We start from the raw sequence: 20228 nt of genomic DNA, 5'->3' as shown, positions 1-20228 counted from the left end.
AAACACTGGCTCCTTGGAAATGTCTGGGCTTTCTCAAAGAGACCTGTTGTATTTTGTAATTTTTTTTGTAGTTATAATGAGGTCTGTTGGAAACCACTTTCTGTCACAGAAAATTCAGATTTTTTAAATTGCCCTTTGTGAGGATTTACAGTCAGTGATTAAAGGAAAGATTTGTTAACATTTCCAAGTACATTTTTTAGTTCTCCAGTCATTAAACTTTGTGAAATTGTTACTTTGGTCAATGTTTTTATTTATTTTCCTACCTAGGGCCGTTAACCTATTTCAGGTGATAAAACAAAAGTAAATTCTAAACTACAAATATAGTTTAAATTAATCTCATTGGATTTTTCAGTAGATTGGGTTGGCAGGGAGTGTTGTATTTGTGTATGTTTAACTATTGTGTATTAGGATACGATTGTGGTGATTTTTTACTTCCTTGTGAAACTTTTTGGTATTGACTACATAGTACTGATTGTTTTGCATAATGAGATATATTCTCTGATTTTTTCTTAAATGAAGACATTTGAAGAGTAATTTTTCCAGTGTATTTTTTTTCTAAAAGCAAAGTCATTGCATAAAATCTGGAAAGTAGAGATAACAATTTTAACTTTTGAAATTCTAGTTCATTTTAAAGTTTGAGCACCTTGAACTTTCCAAATAACTTTCCTACGAAATAAACTTTATAGTCTAAACTGTGTACCATACCTGCATTTAGAGAGATCCATGCCAAACCACGTTTAAAAGTTTGGCTTTACTGGTTTTCACTTCTTTTTCCCCTTTTATTGTCTTGTTCAGCGAGATCATTTGCTCGGGCGGCCATCGAGAAGCAGAGGTCAGCGTTCATTCGCTGGGGAGTGATGGCGGACTGGGACAACTGCTACTACACGTTCGACGGGAAGTACGAGGCCAAGCAGCTGAGAATTTTCTACCAGATGTATGAAAAGGTGACGAGGTGTCCTTTTCTTCACACGTGTTAGACTGTGCTACAAAATTCCAGCTTTCATGTATCTGTCTTCTTTTTTTTTCTTTTATAGGGCCTGATTTATCGATCTTACAAACCGGTGTTCTGGTCTCCGTCATCCAGGTATTTGTGTGGTTTTGCTCACTTGTGGGGAAGGTCTGTGAGGCTCCCACATGTTCAGGTCTAATGTCCTTGCACCCCAGGACCGCGCTGGCCGAAGCGGAGCTGGAGTATAACCCTGAGCACGTCAGCCGCTCTGTTTACGTCAAGTTCCCCCTCCTGAAACCTGCTCCTAAGCTGGCGTCTCTCATAGGTACGGTGTATTCGTTGCTCGAGTCGATTCAGGTTGTGGAAGTGTAACCCTTGCTAACATACTTGAAACTTTATTTTTCCACAGATGGTTCGGCGCCTGCTAGTTGTCTAGTCTGGACCACACAGCCCTGGACAATCCCGGCCAATCAGGCTGTTTGTTATATGCCAGATGCAAAGTAGGTATAGGACTGCAGGTTTTCTTGTTTCATCCACACGAAGGGTCCGTTCCATCTTAAGCACTGTTTTGTATTTTATCCTTATTACCCTCTTAAAAGGTAATGAGTTATAACTTAACTGTGCTCATACAGATTTTAAGGTCTTATTTCAGCTTTTCGGGAAAACAGATGTAAGGGATGAAGTCCTTTGAAAATAGTACCTTTTGCCCTGGCTGGTGTAGCTCAGTGGATTGAGCATGGGCTGCGAACCAAAGGGTTGCCTGTTGAATTCCCGGTCAGGGCACATGCCTGGGTTGCAGTCCAGGTCCCCAGTGCGGGGTGCATGAGAGGCAACCACACATTGATGTTTCTCTCCCTCTCTTTCTCCCTCCCTTCCCTTCTCTAAAAAATAAATAAATGAAATCTTCACAAAAAAAAATAGTACCTTTTTGATATGGAAGTTGGTTTTTCTGAAATGATATAAAACATTTTAAATGTGGCTTTTCTTTGCTCGTTGTTAGTAATTTTATCCTAAAATTTTATTTCAGGTACGCCATTGTGAAATGCTCCACATCCGGAGAGCTGTACGTACTGGCGGCAGATAAAGTAACGCCTGTGGCTTCTGCTTTGAAAACAACATTTGAGGTTATTTCAACATGTTCAGGTGAAGATCTGTAGACATTCTGACCATCATGGTCATTAGAATACGGGTTGAGTGAAGTACTTCACTGAACACTGCTCATTCTGAATCAAAGCAGATAGTGGTCCCTGCCTCTCTAGAATGTATTTTACAGTGATTCCACAGAAGGAGAATATATATTAAACGTGACTGGAGCGTAGAAAAATATGAACATTGCCAAAGGTACAACAGATTAGAAAATGTTTCTGGCAAATATCCAACGTGAAATTGAACAAATATTCGTAATGGGTTGTAGATGGTATAGATATCTAAAATTAAATTGCTAAAATTCTTTTTTAGCAATTCTTAGGTAATCTAAATTCTTAGGTAATCAAAAGAGCAAGGAAGGAAGTAGCTATGCTTATTTTTGGTATATGATTTCATTGAGGAAATCGAATAAATTCTGAAAATCAGTCCAAAGGTGTTGCTTCGGTCAAAAGCACCTTTAGTAGGCTACAGGGCGGGAATGGTTTTGAAATATAGCTACGGAAGTCTAGGAAAGTTTAGAATTACCTTCGATCCTTACGGATGATACATCTGTGAGTTTCTTACATTAAAAAAAATTAGTTTGCACATGAGTGAGATACCCCAAAATGGAAAGGCTGCCTAATAGGGAAGCGCTCTGAATGCATCAGTTCAGCTCCAAGCCCATTACAGGTCTAAACAGTGATTCTTACTTGTGGTTCTCTTTGCCCACAGGTGCTGACTTGGAAAACGGTACTTGTACTCACCCCTTAATTCCCGATAAAGTCTCTCCTCTCCTACCTGCGAATCACGTGACCATGGCCAAAGGCACGGGGCTGGTGCACACAGCCCCCGCCCACGGAATGGAAGATTACAGTGTGGCCTCCCAGCACGACCTGTCCATGGTACCAGTCTTCTTTTTCCTTTTTAATTGCTGCTTCTGTGTAATTAAAGTGACATATCTAGCTAACCCCTTTATCTTTTGATCGTAAACAATCATTTTTGCCATCCTAATTGTGAAATGCTGAGATTGGTGCCATTCCCTAAAGCTTCACTAATTCGTACCTAGTTGAGAAAGATTTCCTAGAATTCACACAACATCAGCGCAAAGTTAAAATTGAAGAATATATATTAAATGGGGGCATCTTTTTTTTTTAAATACGAAGTCACATAGACAAATTACTTTCACAGTCCCTGAAAAATGGCAAGTGGATTTTATGAGCTTTACCAGTTGAAAAGAACCTGTTTTTGTTTTGTTTTGTGTTTTGAATTAAACACTCCTATCTAAATTTATTGTGCACACATCCATACTTAGCTAGTTTTCCACTGAAAGGCAAGTCTCAGAGTCATCACTGGGTATGTACATTCCCATAGATCCATAAAATAATAGAGACCAAGTTAAAAATGATATTCAGTGTGTATTTTTGTTACTAAACTGTAGGGCTCTGCTTTAGTGCGATATCTTGCTTTTGGCCATGTAAGCATGTAAGTCTACATTTCCTAGTAACTGAGTCCCCAGATTTTCAGTGTAGTGAAAGAGCTGTTTTGTACTGACTGTGTTGCCAGATTACTACTGTCATAAGGTAAAGTGTCTTGATACTTTAACTGTTCACAATGGCGCTGCAGGACTGTGTAGTGGATGAAGACGGGGTTTTCACGGACGCCGCGGGCCCTGAACTTCGGAGGAAGGCTGTCCTCGAAGAGGGGACCGATGCAGGTGAGCGCTGTGTGTGCGTCGGTACCGTAGTTGGCGTTTTCTAGGAGGTAGCCAGCAGTCAGTCACCTTGCCTTAGGCTTGCGTCTTATACCTTCAGCATAACCAAAGCTAAAATTCTGTCTTCTTTTGCCACGTGGTTTAGAACGGACGGAGCTGGGGAGCATCTCCTCCCTGGCCTGGACGCGGCTCTGTTTGGGCAAATCCGGGCAGCGAGCAGGGAGTGGCGTTGCGTTAGGGCTCCACAAGTGTGCAGCGGCAGTCTCGGTTTTGTGGAGGGCAGGTGGCCAGCTTGGGGCCGATGCTGACTGTGAGCCAGACAAGTGCCACTCCTTCGGTGACCTTTGTTGAGTCACTGACCCATCCAGCACAGTTTATGTATTCTGATCTTGGGGGCCCTCCCATCGTAAGCTGCCTTTCCGGAATTCTGGGTCCAGGCACCAGGCGCTGTGACACCCTCCTCTGCCCACACTAAAGACTAGAGCTGATTAGACAGGGTGTGTTCGTCTCCCGGGTCTGCTACAATGTACAACCATACAGTTAGTGGCTTCCAACAAGGGTGACCCCTCACAGTTACGGGGGTGGGGGGTCTGAAGTCAAGAGTCATGGGCCATGCTCCCTCCGAGGGCCCTGTGAAGAACCCTTCCTTCCTTCCTTGCCACTCCCTAGTTTCTGGGGGCTCCTGGTAACCCCTGGAGGTAAACCACTCTGTGTTCCCCCAGCCGCTGCCTCCCTTGTCACACCTCCTTCTCTGCTCTCCTGAGGACTCCGGTCATTGGATTTGGGGCTCACTCGAATCCAGCGTACATCTTCCGAGACCCCGTTTCCAAACGAGGCCCCGTTCACGTGTACTAGGAGTGAGGACTTGAGCGTATCTGTTTCGGGAACAAAATTCACCCACTCTGCCTGGTTTCTTCTGGAAGGCATGGGCGCCACGTAACAGCCTAGGTGTGAAAGATTGGGACTCTGAATGTCAGATGTAGAATTCTAAGTGCATCTTGTTCATCTTTCCTTTGAAGTGAAGGGAATGGCATACTTTGGATTCTGATTAAGGTTTTGCGGTCCCTGCGTTTTCTGCCAGGAGAATCCCAGGTTGTGCCTCTGATCCCCGGTGGGTGGCCCCCCTTCCCGACGCCTGTTGGTCCAGAGTTAGGACTCCCAGGGAGTTTAGAGCGTTGCTAGGATTTTCGTAGCACTTTGAAATGATGTCTCATGCAGACTGTTACTGATTTTTTTTAAGTTATAAAGATGCTTCAGGCTTCAAAGAATTTGTTGAAAGAGGAAACGCTGGTGCACAGTTACCCCTACGACTGGAGGACTAAGAAGCCGGTGGTTATTCGTGCCAGCAAGCAATGGTTTGTTGATATCACGGACCTTAAGACCACGGCCAAGGTAGGGAAGGCGCCTTGCCATGAGGGCTGGGTTTCAAGTTCTCAGACAGGAAGGGCTGCGTGGGCGTCAGGGAGGGTTTGGGGAGCAGAGGGAATCGCTGTTCTTGGATTCGTAAAATCGTAGAATTTGAGATCTGGAAGGACCTGAGATTTCTATTCCTTCGTTAACCACGTGAGGGGCATCAGGCCAAAAGGGGTCAGGGGCTGTGCCGCATTTCCTGCCCAGGGTGGTGACAGTAGCCCAGAATTAGGACAGAAGGGGATTTGGCAAGTTGTTTCACCTCTCAGAACCCCAGTTTCCTCATTATCTGCCTGCGGGCGAGAGCAAGGCCTGCCTCAGGGAGCAAGTAAAGACAGGCCCCTGCATTCAATAAAATGCTCACGGAGCCCTTCGCTTCCTTCAGATGGGAATTCAGTCCATTTGAAAAGTTGTTGCTTGGCGTAAATACTTCAGAACAGATCATCTAAATATTAATATGTATTTGAGCTCTTTCATTCAATCACATGTGTGTGTGTGTCTCACAAACAACTTGATTCTCCTGAATGAAAGAGCTCACATACGTATTTGTTAACCAGGCTGAACATTGGACGTTTTGGTTTACAGCTTGCATCGAAGGTATTACTGTGTCTTACCGGTTCCTCTGCTGGTGTGGCAGTTGGGGCCCTCGGCAGAGCTACGCGGAGCAATGTGCATTGTCTGTGTTTGTACTCAGTGGACCACGTGACACGGACCGGGCCTTTTTAATATGCTCTCCATCAAAGCCCTCACTTGTGAATGTTAACATTTGTGACTTCCAGCTCCGTACAGATTTGGGTGGCAGGACGTCTCAGTCTGCTGCAGTACACTGAAGCCAAGTTTTTAAACTGATGTCTTTTAAACTGATGTCTGGAAATTGCATAATTTCCTGTTGCTTTTTGTAGAAATAGAATAGAGTGATATAGTCATGTTTGTCTCACCCAAGTTCAATAATTATCAACTTAGGGCCGATTTTGTTTGCACCTGCACGCCTCCTCCCACTCACTTTATACTCCCTGCCCCCTGGACTACTATGAAGCCCATTTCAGGCACTCTTTCTTCCATAAAAATTTCAGCATGGAAGTCTGAAAAGATATAGACTCTTTAAAACATCTTTCCAGTGCCATTCTCACCACCTTAAAAAAATATTAGTTATTCCTTAACAGAATGAAATATCCATCAGTATTCCCATTTCTTGGATTTTTAAACCAGGTATTAATCAAATTGAGTTGCAGATACCACCACTGCCAGTAGGGGGTGCTGCAAATGGCTTTGGGGGGGCAGTTCAGATGAGTGAGGAAACTGTGACCGTGAAACTGAAAATATAAAGATGCTTTTATTCGTGCATAGAAAGATTTAAAAGATGAAGTGAATGTATTTTGGGCCTTTTGGAGCTTATTACCAAACACTTTTTCTACATAATTTACCTTTTGAGAACTGACAAATGCAATGAAATGCAATGCTAGTGATTTGCAGCTCTTGCAAGATGGAAGGAGGGAGGGTTCCTGAGACACAGTGCGTCCAGAGGGAGTTCTTTTGAGAAAGGGTTTTTGTGTCTTGCACCATACTCTATGTAAATTAGGTCCTGTTGCTGTCCTTGTCAACTTATGGCAGTAGCTTCATTTTAAGCCTTTAAAAAATGTTTGAATTCAAGTTTGGATTGATTTGATCTGTAGTTTAATGAAGTATACAGTACTTCTACTAAACCTGCTATTACTAGTTTTGACCTAGGGTCCTGAAAGTTGGGACCAACTGTTATCACATGCTCTGGAGGTCACGTCAGCTCTTGATGTTATTTACTAGGACCTTGTGGCTTTGTTTTAACCTTGCCTCATTTGCTCTGAAATCCGTAGTGTTTTAGCTTAGGTTTGTTTTTGTTTTTCTGTGTTTTTTTTGACGGGGGAAGTTTTGGGGGGTCGTGTGAACAAGTGTAAATATCTAAAGTAAAAAACTGTATTAGGATAAATAGTGACAGTTTCTAGGAAGCTTCTTCCACTCTCTCTCTCTGGACTTGATTTGTGAATCGATTGCAGGAACTGCTAAAAAAGGTGAAATTTATCCCCGCGTCAGCACTGAACGCCATGGTGGACACGATGGACCGGCGGCCGTATTGGTGCATCTCCAGGCAGCGAGCATGGGGGGTTCCCATCCCTGTGTTCCATCACAAGACCAAAGACGAATTCTTGATCAACAGGTAAGAACTTCCTAAAACTTCTCACCGTTCTAAAGTGAGTTGTATTTGTTTCGGAAATGGAGACATAGTGGATTGTGGAGAACCCCTGATATATGTTGAATAAAATGTTCTAAAATAATGATCTTTTGGGGAGGATGAAACACAAACATCAGAAAGAAAGGTCCTTTCGTATGACAGCACTTTTGACAACTGTGGTTTCTCACTGTTTACATGAGAAGCGGGGCTCTCTTTTTCTGTAGGAATTCCTTGTTCCTGTGTGTCAGGGCTTGTGCTGGAACAGGCTGTCGGGAACCCAAAGATGGGCACTCCTGGGGGGGGTCCTGGGGTGTCATTTTTCTTTACGAATGGGAGTCGCTCCCTGACTGAGTCCACCCTCCCCTTCAGCGGACGCGGCGTCGTGGCCTTGCTCCGGTGTTTTCAGACTTAAGAAACTGTAATACAGTTAAAGGTGCAGAATGACTTTTATTTCAGTGATCACATTCCCAATTTTTGTTTAAAATTTGGAAAGGTAACCCAGGGACATAGTTAACAATTCAGAGCAGAAAAGCTTGTGCGGTGAGAAGAGGTTTCCCAGCCCAGACACGAGACCCCGGGAGGCAGCCCACGAGACTGCCATGTCCCCCCCACCCCTCGTGAGGAGAGGGGGGCCTGGCCCGTTTTCCTTCTGGCAGATTCGGGGGGCATGCAGTCCTGTGCCATTGTCAGCGGAAGTGGGAAGGGCAATGTTAATCACTCCTTTTGGGGGTAGGTTTTTACTTTTTTTTTTTTTTTGAGTAATTTGGATTTAATTTGGTTGCTGGAATTTTTACTAAATTATTCTTCGAGGTGAGTGAAACATTGGAGCTTGTTTCGGTAAATACATTCACGTTTCCTGGGCGTCGGGGGAGGTTGCTGAGGGCACGAGGCCCTCAGGTGCCCGGGGGTTCAGGGGACTGTGAGCACAGAGCTGAGCGGCCCTTCGTGGGAGCTCACCCCCGTCTTTGTGAAGAGGTTCTCCTTTTCATCGTCAACACTAACAGTGTTTCTTTAGGTAGCACTTCTTTGAAAACGTGTATTTTTCATTTTTCAAAATGTTATTTAAAGCATTTTTGTTTTGGCTTGTTTTAACCGCTTATAGCCACGGTAGGTGTGAAAGCTTTTGTCCGTTTGAAATAGGCACCGCACCGCTTCTGCCTGTGTCCCTGGGGGCTCGGCACCCCAGGCAGCGTGGCCTGGGGCAGGACTGGAGGCTGACCCCGGGGTGCACGTGGAGCCACACAGCGGCTCCTCCACTTGGTTCCCCGAGGATGTGGTACCTGAGTGGGGCCTTGCAGACTCGGTGGGAAGTGTGGGGACCAGCTGGGGTCAGCAGGAGCCCAGGAGCTACAGGGCGAGAGCGTAGCACGTGTAGGAACTGTAGTGGACGGCAGTGTTCGTGGGGCGTTTCAGGAACAGACACGGGGAGGGGTTGGCCGGGGCAGACGGGAGTGAGCCCTGAGTAAGAGGTTAAGTAACTGAAACGTTTAAGTAGGCTTGAGGAGTGAGAGTGTGTTTTAGGAAAGGACACCAGATTCTAGAGAGCAGGGAGTCATGGTAAGGCTTTTTCCTGTAAGTTTATTACAGTTGTAACCTGATTAAAATTTGGAGCTAAGGCCCTTTCACCTAATTTGTTATGTTTTTTTTTTAATTGAGAGCTTGATACAGATATAAACTGATAATATCTTATTACCTCTATTAGGAATTAAAGTTAAGATAAATGTATATGAGCATTTAAAATTCCACACTGGAGTGTTTTCTTTTAAGGAATGGTTATAAGCCACTGTCATTGTTTCTCATTCTTTCCAGTGTTTACAGAGCAAGTTTTTAAGGGAACTTCCGTGGATTGATAGGGGCAGACCGTATGAAGTAGGGCACACTGGTTTATTTGATCATGACAGTAAAAGGGTGCATAGGTAAGCCGAGAGACATAAATGTGAGCCTCATCAGAAAAACTCCAAACAAATATTCCTTAGATCACATTTATGTTTTATTTATAGTCAATACAGTCACATGGTTGTGTTACAGATTCTTTCCTGTGTGGCTTGCATGGTCTCAGCTGGTTTCTGATACCGAAGCAGTAGAGGCATACAGAATATTGGCCTCAGAAGTGACAGACACGCTTAGCCACAGTCTGTCAATTCATAGGTCATTCTCCTGTGCACCGTCTGCTAGTCCACGACTCCACCCAACGCACAGAGGGCAGGGAGAGCCGGGAGGGAGGGGCAGACCACTCCGGATGCGTGGGTGGCAGGTTGAATGAGCAAGGGGGCTCGACTTGGATGAGAGTCACAGGGACCATGACTTTCTGTCTCCTCGGATGTGCCTTCATACTGTAGCGAGTTGGAAACCATCGAAAGTAACAGCATCTCCACTGGAAATCGGTACGCAGTCCACATGGAGTTGCTGTTACACTCGATGGCTCCATGACGTCTGTCACGAGATTCCTGCAGCTTTTCCTGATGTAGGTCTACAATAATCCCTGCAGTATGCTTACTTTACAGAAGGAAGCCTTCATGCATTCCTATTCTAAACAAACTTAGCAGCTGGCGAATTTGAAACTCTGATGTTTAATTTTGGTTTGAATTAGTGTTCTCATCGGTACTTTATATTCACATTTGTATTTTCTCAAGTAATTCCATTTCTGTCTCTAACATCACTGGTCATTTCCTTAATCTGTAATCTGATGCTGCTATAGTTTAGGTAGAAATCTATTTCTAGTTAATAAAGACAAAACAAATACATTTTAGCATAAAAAAAGATAAAATAGAGCAATACTGGCTACCTAGAAAAGAAAAGCAGTTGTTACATTTCTTTCACCATTTCAGATGATTATAATTAATTTAACGATATTAATGGTATTGTTAACATGCATTAAAGGAACTTGGCTCTCATTACTGGAAATCATAAGAAATTGCCTAGAAACGGGCAGGGAATTTCTAGTTTAATTTGAGTGTAAGCTTTAGATACTTCAGATTTTTGCTCATGTTAATGCTCTTTTGGTGACAAGTAAAGTACGATGTTTAATAAATAAAGAAAAGTCTCCCCCAAATTGTTTCCTGTTAACCTTTCAAACATAAGTGTAGCATTAAGTTAAAAATAGTTTCCTTCTCAGATTTCACTGTGGTTCTAGAATGAAGTTTAGTAAATGTATAAGAAACAGGTAGCTTCTTACCTCGTTAGCCCGGTAGCCTGCAGGAGAAGGAGGTGCGGAGTGCGCACGGCTCTGCCTGTGTGAAGACCGAGCTCAGGGAGTGCCGAGCTCAGGGAGTGCCGGGAGACAGCGCCGGTGCCTCCACGCCGAGCGACCGGCCCCAGTGCTGCTGGATGTCCAGGAACTGGCTAAATAGGCTTTCGGCCTGCTCCATATCAGAGTGCAGGGTGATTGGCTGCTGTTACAGTTGCTCTACTACCCAGGGATTTTCGCTGATTAACCTGGGGACACGTCCTGCGGGTGTTTAGATAAAGCCCTTGAGTAAAGTACAAAGTTTTATGATGATGGGCTCATTGCTTAATGAAATACAGCATGAAAATGGAAGTATATAGGTTATGTACTGATAAGCGGTTTCACCCACTCTTGTCAGCAGCAATTGACACGGGTCTGTGGGTTATAAGTCAACTGTATTGGATAGCATATAATATTATTAGTATAGGATATACTAATAAGTATAGGTATAGGCTATAGGATAGGATAGGATATTAACAGAGTGAGGAAATTCTTAAATTTTCAAACAGAAATTTTGACTTCTTCCTTGTACTTTTGTGAAGAATATTTATTATCACTAAGAAACGCCGATAAAATGTTCTAAAAAATTTTAAAGCATGATCTCCATTTTGTTATAAAAACGTGCCCTTCCAAGCATCCTAGGGAAATGAGAGGACTCATGGCTTGCACAAAGACAGTATAAGGATCGCAGTTTACAAAGGAACACGATGATATAAAAAAAGAGATCACGCAGGTCAATTTCAGAAGCATGAATTCACAGCGATTAAAAACGGCAGCTCGGTGCTTACTGGCTGCTTTCCCTGTCTATGGAAAGCGTGTAAACTTAGCCCATCCAACATGTGGCTGTTCCTGGGTTTTTGCTGCAGAGCATTAATGAGTGTCTTTGGGGTACTTGTGCAGGCTTGGCCTGTATTTCTTTTCCCAAACCATCTTTTCAGATTTAGTTTGAACATTAAATTTATTTTTATTTTGCAGTCTAGCCAACTTTGTTTGCAGACTGTATGTGTGTGTTCATTTTGATTGCAAGTTTTGTTTTTAAAACTCAGTGCCAGAATTTCTTGGGATCATTCAGACCACCAGAGGACAAATCCAGAGAAAGCTTTCACTGTGTGATTCCAGTTCTGTCCACTTAAATTTTGATTTGTTTGGAATGCGAGGGTGATTTTGTCCTTGAAATTGGCATTCTTACATATCATTTTGTTCAGTTTTTATCCTCTGATTCCAGAATTGTCTATAATTTGTTTTTGTTTTAAAAATAAATAAGTTATATAGTTGTTTAAGATCTCAAAATATAACAGAAAATATAGGAATTAAAACACAAATTTTATTTTGACTAGAGGTGGCGGGGTTTTACAGTTTCTTAATAACATGCGAGCTGCAAAAATTGGAACTTTTGTTTGGTATTTTTATTTACAGACTCAGTAGATACTTGCATATAATGCAGTAACGCTTAAAATATAATATTAAGTCTTCATTGAATTATCTGCTCTTTAGGATACAAAAAAGAACTCAGGTGAGTTGACTTTGAGATTCTAGAATGCGTATGTACCTGTACATATTCTCGAGCTGGAAGAATCTGTATTGGAAGTTACTAAAATATTAGGCCTCTTCTTTTCTAAGGATTAAAATGCCTTACACAGCTTTCCCCAGTGTTCACAGAGAATGAAGCTCAGAAGGAGAGTCTGGTGGGTCCTGGCAGCGTCGCGGAGTCGCAGGTGGAGCCGCAGGTGGAGCCTGGTCTTTGGACTCTGGCTCTGCAAACACACAACTCGGGAGACTTCCTGGGGCCACGCCTCCACCTCGCCCCGGTTTCCTTCCACCTGGCTGATAAGAGTCTTTCTGCCTTTGCTCAGCAAGCCCGGGAGACAGTGGTTGTCTTTCTAGACCTGCTCCAGAGGCTGACTGGAGAAGTGCAGACGTCTGGACCGGGATTTAGGAGACCGGCTGTGGAGGCCTGGCTTTAGCTCTGTTGCCTGCATGGGCTCGTGACTGTGACACAGCCACAGACAGAGCTGCTCAGTGTTTCTCTGTGACCCCAGTGAGGGCTGAGGGCGTGCTGAAATGGGGCCTTGGAAAGCATAATGTGTGGCGTGCACATACTCGTTTATTGGATTGATGATAACCTTGATCCCCAACATTTCCACCTTATTTTCTAAATGCATATGAAATTCGAACCATTGGCTTTACTTTTCAATCTGTGTATTGCCAACACCTTCAAGACTGGTTTTCTATTTTATTTTACTGTTTACCTGAAATTGCAACTCCTTTTTACAGTGTAACTGCTGTACTTTTAGATGTATAAGTATACTTTGCTAGTATTTCTTTTTTGTCAGGTTTATTCAGATTTTTTATGATAGTGTGTTCATATTTTCTTAACTGATAAAATGTTCTGTGCAAGCTGCATAAAATAGTAATAAGTAACTAAATATCATCATGTAGTAATTAGATAGTTATTGCACAAAGTTTTTATGGTCTCATCACAAAAGTTTATCTTTACTGTTAAAAGTCCATTTACAATGGGCGACCCTATGAGCTATATGGACTTGTGCCCATTTTAACACTCTTGTTATTTATAATTTCTTCAGAATGGATGCTGGTAGCATTATACTTTTCAATCTTTTAATGGCTCATTTTGCTTCCTGGCGGTATTTTGCTATTGTAAGGTCTTTCACATTTCAATGTGTAGAACATACTTAATTTACATTACCCATTTGGTTTTGCTTCCCATAATTTTTTAGACAATCACTTCATGTATCAGTGAATTATGAGACCCAGCAAGTTAAATGGTTTGCCCTGCACAGTCATGACTAGTAGGCAGCAGATCCAGATTGAGAATTTAGAGCTTTCTCTTACCCACTCTTCCCATTCCATCCGCTCTCACGGACCTACCGCTAATCCTCAGTTACTTGCGTTGGTGGACTGTGGTAGAAAGGAGGATAGTAGAAAAGTTGGCTTTAGTGTCTATTTTAATTAATTAATTATTATTATGGTATATGTGCTAATAGTTGGTCAACAAAATTAACTGTCTAAATTTACTTAACTTTAGAGAATTCATTTTGATAATAGCTAATGCTTATATAATTCTTACTAATGGGCACCAGACATCCTTCCAGGCATTTTACATATAAGCTTGATTAATGTCCAGAATTGCTGGCTTAACGACACTGTTTTATCTGCATTTTACAAACGGAGGTGCAGAAATGTGAGGTGCTTTCGCCAGCGTCACCCAAGTGGAAACCGAAAGAGCCAGGGTAACCGGCGCCGGCTGGGTCCAGGGTCCAGGCTCCCAGCCCTGAAACGCACTGCAGTTCAGCGGAAAGTGCTAGAGGAAGTCATAAAGCCCATAAAGCTGTGATAACAAATTAAAAGCATGTTGTCCCTGTGAGAGAATTTAGTATAAATTCCCCCCAAGTTTAATTTTCAAATAATTTATAACTCTGTATCTTCCCCAACATAGGGTCAGTTTCAGTAGTCACTGATGTGCATTTCTTGGCTCTCTGTGGTGTGTTTGGCGCTGTGCTCAGTTTTGCATGGACCCACGCATCCAATTTGCAGTCATTCTACGGGAAGTATGACGGGTCACTGAAACACAAGTTCATTCGGGCAGGGATCTCACCTGCCTTCTTAGCTGTGTTCTCCAGGGCCTAGATCCCTGTCTAAGACAGTGGAGGTGCTCAGTAAGTGTTTTTGAATAAGTGCATTTTATTACTCACAACAGAGACTTGGAGAAGGCTTAGTCCTTGCGCACAGTCATACATATAAAAGGTGACAGTCGGGACATGAGCCTGGCGACCTGTCGTCAGAGGGAAGCACGTTCTGGCATGGCGTTGCTCCTGTGCGCGTGGGTGTGGACTCGGGCCTGCAGGCTGCAAGCGGGACACTGGACGATTTCGGGAGGGGATAACTGGTGTGACGAAAGCAGTTTCGGGAGTGCATTTTTCTCAAAGATGGACCGTGAAATCAAAGGGGTGAGAATTGGGGGAAAGTCCGACCATTGCATCAAGCTGCAGTAGAACTGAGGCTGTGAGGCTGGGCTAATTCAGTATTACTGAGGTCAGAGGACCAGCCTGCATACTATTTCACAGGTGGGAGTGGCACAGTGTGCTGCTTTATTTGGGGCAGAAATTGGGGGGGATAGTTACGAGGTTTTTCAATAAAGGTACTTGGATAGAAAATGGCTGGATAGAAGTAGGGAAATGAGTAACTGAAACAGAGATGTTGGGAGAAGTCTTTTTTCTTCTTGTAAGGGGTACATAGGACTTCATTTTATTTCATAGATACTGTTAATACTGATCATATTTTACGTGGAATTCAGATGACAGCCAAGGAGCAAGTAGCTGAAGAGAGTGCCACTGAAGTGTGGGGGGCAAGATAGGAAAATCTCCTGCAGATAGGAAGAGACATTACTCTTCTTGAATTTTAAAATGCGTGGCATCGATCGCAGTAGTTAAGTGAGACAACTCCGCCCTGTCCCCCCGACACAGCCAGACCGTGGAGCACGTCGCTCAGCTCGTGGAGCAGCATGGCAGTGACGTCTGGTGGACCCTGCCCCCGGAGCAGCTGCTTCCCGCGGAAGTCCTCGCTCAGGTGAGGCCCTGCCTGTGCTTCCTGTCTGTGGTGCCTCGTGTGCGCTGCAGGGCTGGCTGACCACGGAAGGGGTCCTTGGGAGCTAAAGAAGTCGGCACGTTATCACGTAAACCGACTGAGTTCGTGCACTAGAAACGAGAATTCAGTGTCCTTTGAGAGTAGCTGTTTTTGGTTAGCTAGAGAAGCTGAGTACTTAATATAGCAGTAGTGTGTGAGGGTTACCTCATCAAGGGCCCAGGTGTTAACTGGTGTGGTTAAGTAGCTGTGACTGTGAGACCAGTGCCCAACACGGGGACAGCAGGACTCTGCAGGACCCGAATTAGAGGTCACCGATTGCATCACACCCCAAAAATCCAAACTGGGGGATAATCGCAAGAAAATAAAAACGAAAACAGTTTATATTTACATTAATAAATGTATAAATTAAGTGGCCATAGTCATTTTACGTGCAAATGAGTCAGTTGTCATGAAATTGTGAAATATTTTTAAATATTTTAAATTTATGTTAAAATGTGAGTTTAATGGTTCTAAGTGTTTCATCTTCTTCTGATGTTTTTGGGTATTTATTGTCTACATTTTTTAGTGCAACGGAAATCCTTTTCCATTATCTTACTAGGCTGGTGGCGCTGATGCCTTGGAGTTCGCGCCGGGCCGGGACATTCTGGACATCTGGTTCGATAGTGGCACTTCGTGGTCTTGTGTCCTCCCAGGTAATTGTGAGCAACAGTTTATGTGCCAGTCAGGCAGTTTTGAGAATATGGAAACATTGCTTCGAAGAAATCTATAACTAACAGTTCTTTTTGCTTTATTTGGAAGATCTGCTCTAACGTAATTTTAGATCTGGAAAGATCCTTGGAGATCATTTAATCTAAAGATTCGTATACTTTTTGTTTTTCCAAGTGAGATTTCCAAATAAGATGGGGAAAGGGGGGGTTTTCTCCCTCCTCCGTCCCACCCCCGGCCCTCCGGGAAGCCCCGAGGCACCGGTTCTATGAACAAAGTTGGGACATCACCCAAGCGGCCCGACCCCATCGTTTTTCAGAGGAGGGACTGAGACTGCATTAGGGGCAAACGAGGTGATGGTCACAGAACCTAGAGTCAGACCCAAGGGCTCAAGCACCCTGACTTTCAGTTAGTTCTCATTCTTCTCCACTACTTGGCTTTTCCGCCACTTCCCCTCCTCTGCCCCCCCCCCCCCGCCCCCCACATACAAGCCACTGCCTGATTTTCTACCTACTCACAGTTAGGGTGGGTCTTGGGAAGAAACGCCCTTGCGGATACTGAGTGGGAGGTTAGCGTGAAGCCTGTGGCTGGTCCTCACCGTGCGGGTCAAGTCGGGGACGAGGTGCCGGGGAAGTCGCTGTCGCTCCCACGGGCCCTGCACTGCTCCCGAGGGCCAGCTTCGGCCCAAGAGACCCCGTTTGCTGTCTGGAGCAAGGGGGCGAGGGAAGGTAGCTTGTGTGTACGGAGGCCGTGGTGGGCGGGATTGAAAAGGACCGTCCTCAAGTTTGAGCTGGGGTGTACGGGCCCCACACCTCACTCTGGACAGGAGGGCAGCGTGGCTGCTACAGGTACACGCATTCCTTCATTCAGGCCTTTGTTTCAGCTGAGGACGTTTGAAAGGTAGAATGCACAAGTCAATCCATGTTGACTTTATATTATAGCTAAACTATACGTAATCATGTCCAAAGGCAAGTTACACATTAATAAAATATTCATAATTTCTATCTAGTAATTTTCAGAATTATTATTTCGTAAGTTTCACCGTATTTAAGAGAAAATATTGCCAGTTCAGGTACTTTGTTTTCCTAAATTACATTGAAAATGTAGGCAAATAGCATTGCACAAGTAGGTAAGTTACATAGCGTTGTAATACAAACAGGAAAAAGGGTTACTTACTGCCGCGTTTGGGACAGCAGCCTGCATTCCAGGAGCATGCCATTGTGTGAAATGTGCGTGTATAGGATATTTCAGAGCTCGTTAACTGCTTGGGCCTCGGTGGGGATTGCTGCTACTAGCATTGCTGCTTTTTAATTTCTGGAGCCGCTTTGCAGTACCAAGTGCAGCACGTGCAAGTTGGAGCCACAGACAGGGTTGAAGACCCAAAAGGGCCTTTAAGGCCCCTGTGCCGCTGTCCGTGGTGCTGAGAGCGGTCGGGTCTTCCCTGCCTAGCTTGTGGCGTGCTCAACCGACCATTTCTGGCAGAAATATTTACTAGCTTAAGTTAGTGATAAGAGTGCACCTGGTCAGCAAACCCTCCTTTCCTTTCCTGTCACATTTAGGTGATTAATTCAAAGAAAGGAAGTTAACTGTTAAAGAAGCATGTTGCATGCATAGGGGCTGTCAGAACGTAAACTACCTTTATAGATAATGCATGAGCCAGATTTTAGACTGTAGTTTCTGCTTTTCACTCAGATCTCATCTTCCCCCTCAAAAAAGTAAACTATCAATAAAAATTCGATTCATTGGCTAATATTTTATCCTATTTACCTCCCTGTGATTCTTTCGTGATTTAAAAAAAAAAGCTTCAAAAGATAGGTAGTAGCAAGTGGTAGTCAAGACACTAGATGAATTCATAGTTTAAAAGCCATAAAGTGGAGGTGACTTGCCTTAAAAAAAACAAAAACAAGAAGTCACCTACTTTCCTGAGAAGGTTTATTGTCCTTCTTTCTCTTTCTCAGGTGGTTTGTATCAAGTCCAATATGAAATGGTTTGATGTCAATGTCTGTCTACTTCCTTGAGAGTTATTTATTGAAAAATACAACCAGCTTGATTTTGAGCTTAATTTTAGATAACAGACTTCATCAGTATCTACTATTACTTAATGAGATGAATTTGGTGATTATTTAATGAGATGGATTTGGCTCGATTTTTGCTGACAGATTTTATAGCAGTGAAAGAGACTTGGCTTGTGAATTTTAATGCCAGGTCAAGTACATGCTTCATTGTTCAAGGTCAACAGAACTTAAGAAATTGAAACTTGAAAATTTCTGAAAGGGAGCAGCATTTGTAAGTGAATCACATGTAGGTAAATACGCCATACCTGTATTTCTAAAACGTTCTTTAAACATTGAACAAAGGTATTAATTATTGCAGTGATTTCTAAGCAAAGCCATGAATTACTTTTATATTTTAGATAGACTTTATTCTGTAGAGCCGTTTCAGGTACATCACAACGTAGAGTGGCGGGCAGAGTCCCCGTACCCTCTGTCCCCCCCCCCAAAGTCTCCAGTCAACGTCCCACACCTGAGAGTCCGTCTGTGACAGCTACTGAACCTACTCGGACCCATCATATAATCACCCAAAGCCCACGGTTGACACGACGGTCACTTTCGGTGTTGTGCATTCTGGGGGTTTGGACGGATGTGTAGTGACAACTGTCCTTCATTACAGCATCACAGAGCATTCTCAGTGCCCTAAAGACCTCTGTGCTACGCCGTTCATCCCAGCCACCTCCCGCCCCAGCCCCTGGCTCACGTGGCTTTTTTATAATTTGCCCATCTTTTGACTGGGCCCTTGTCCAATTAGAAATTAGTAACTCGCCCTTTATGAAGACATTTTGTCCAGGTTTCGTTTCTCGGTCAAGCACATGCCCCCCAGACTGTCCAGGTTCACGGTCCACACCTACTGTTGCTTCTTATCTGCGCAGCCTTGGAAGGCAATAAACCCTCCGGGGGCCCACGCCCCTCGTCTGTAAGATGGGGAGGTGGTAGTGCCTGCCTTACGGAGGAAACTCTGCGAACCCCGGGAATTAACATATGAAGTTATTGGGTCCTCAGCAAGTATTTGCTACATTGATAAAAAATAGTAGTTTGTTCTCATAAAATTATTTAACTGGTAATATTGATATTGATCATTATGAATTGGACCCTAATTTAGATAGTCTTATAACTACCTATGGTTTGGAAGTTCATACTCCAAGGTTTATTTTCTTTATCTTGATTGGTAAATTGGCAGTGAGAGTAACAGCTCCGGTGAGTGCAATCTACCCACTGGGCGTAGCCTGACGCCTGAAATAATGTAATTGCTTTTACCCTTTTTGTACTGTAATATGTGTTCCTTTCTGTTTTCCGAGTTTAATTACACGTCTGCCTTTGTTAACACTTACTTTGAAGGTACAGACCAAACAGCAGACTTATACCTGGAAGGAAAAGACCAGCTGGGTGGTTGGTTTCAGTCTTCCTTGTTAACGAGCGTGGCAGTGAGGAAAAAGGCCCCTTTTAAGTGAGTATCGTGCCTGAGCTGCACCAGTCAGCACACCCTGAGTGTGTCCGCTGGGCACTTGCCAGGGCGGGGACCCTGGGCTGAATAATATGTACATGCAATCACCACCTTTTGTTAGCCTGCGGTCTCATGAGAGTTTGAAGTGTGAGAGAGAGACAGAGAAAGAGAGAGAGAGAACGGAGGTAACCGTACAGAAGAGGCTCGTCCTAGCTGAGTCAGGTCGTAACTCCGAGCAGCAGGGGCCAGCACGGACCACGGAAGTGGGGAACCTGCAGAGCGCCGGGTCCTCAGTCCTGGTCGGACTCGGCTCGGAGGGGTGCAGACGAGGGCCTTCGGGGTCGGCTGAAGGCAGCCTGCGGGCTCGGGGTCCTTGTATTTGGAGTGTCCTGAGGTGGCGAGGGAACTGAAGCATCCCTTCAGTGAATTTTGTTACATTTGGGGCTCTCGGTGGTAGGTGATTGCTTTTCCTTATGCACATGTGTGCACAGAGGTTCTAATCCGAAAGATTCTTAAAAGAGCTCAAGATTTTTGCTGTCTTACAACGAAAACCCACTCCAGAACAATATAAATGTTTGTTTCTTGTATAATGTGCTTGTTTATAAGCCAATAGGACAGCAGATGCTTTTCTCTTAAATTGTCATTTTGAAGATAATTTGAGGTGATAATCTGCTCTTTTTTTTTTTTTTAAGACATACACTTTCCTCTGAACCAAAGTGCCGCAGGTTCGATTCCCAGTCAGGGCACATACCTGGGTTACAGGCCACGGCCCCCAGCAACCGCACATTGACGT

General features: G+C 43.9%; 1 protein-coding gene across 1 annotated transcript in view; it reads left to right on the top strand.

Moving 5' to 3' along the window:
• The window catches only part of IARS2 (isoleucyl-tRNA synthetase 2, mitochondrial), a 33274-nt gene that overhangs the window by 4137 nt on the left and 8909 nt on the right, over positions 1 to 20228 (top strand). The window contains exons 4-15 of the mRNA XM_028531176.2: positions 796 to 944; positions 1035 to 1084; positions 1165 to 1274; positions 1359 to 1449; positions 1977 to 2092; positions 2807 to 2976; positions 3698 to 3788; positions 5026 to 5177; positions 7226 to 7386; positions 15112 to 15214; positions 15831 to 15924; positions 19330 to 19438. Coding sequence (XP_028386977.1) covers positions 796 to 944; positions 1035 to 1084; positions 1165 to 1274; positions 1359 to 1449; positions 1977 to 2092; positions 2807 to 2976; positions 3698 to 3788; positions 5026 to 5177; positions 7226 to 7386; positions 15112 to 15214; positions 15831 to 15924; positions 19330 to 19438 — 1396 coding nt within the window. The remainder of the gene's footprint in view (positions 1 to 795; positions 945 to 1034; positions 1085 to 1164; positions 1275 to 1358; positions 1450 to 1976; positions 2093 to 2806; positions 2977 to 3697; positions 3789 to 5025; positions 5178 to 7225; positions 7387 to 15111; positions 15215 to 15830; positions 15925 to 19329; positions 19439 to 20228) is intronic.

Source organism: Phyllostomus discolor, chromosome 15, assembly GCF_004126475.2.
Source record: "Phyllostomus discolor isolate MPI-MPIP mPhyDis1 chromosome 15, mPhyDis1.pri.v3, whole genome shotgun sequence".
Classification (NCBI taxonomy): Eukaryota; Metazoa; Chordata; class Mammalia; order Chiroptera; family Phyllostomidae; genus Phyllostomus; species Phyllostomus discolor.
The sequence above is the reverse complement of the archived record's forward strand: the minus strand, read 5'-3'. Positions and strand labels throughout refer to the sequence as shown.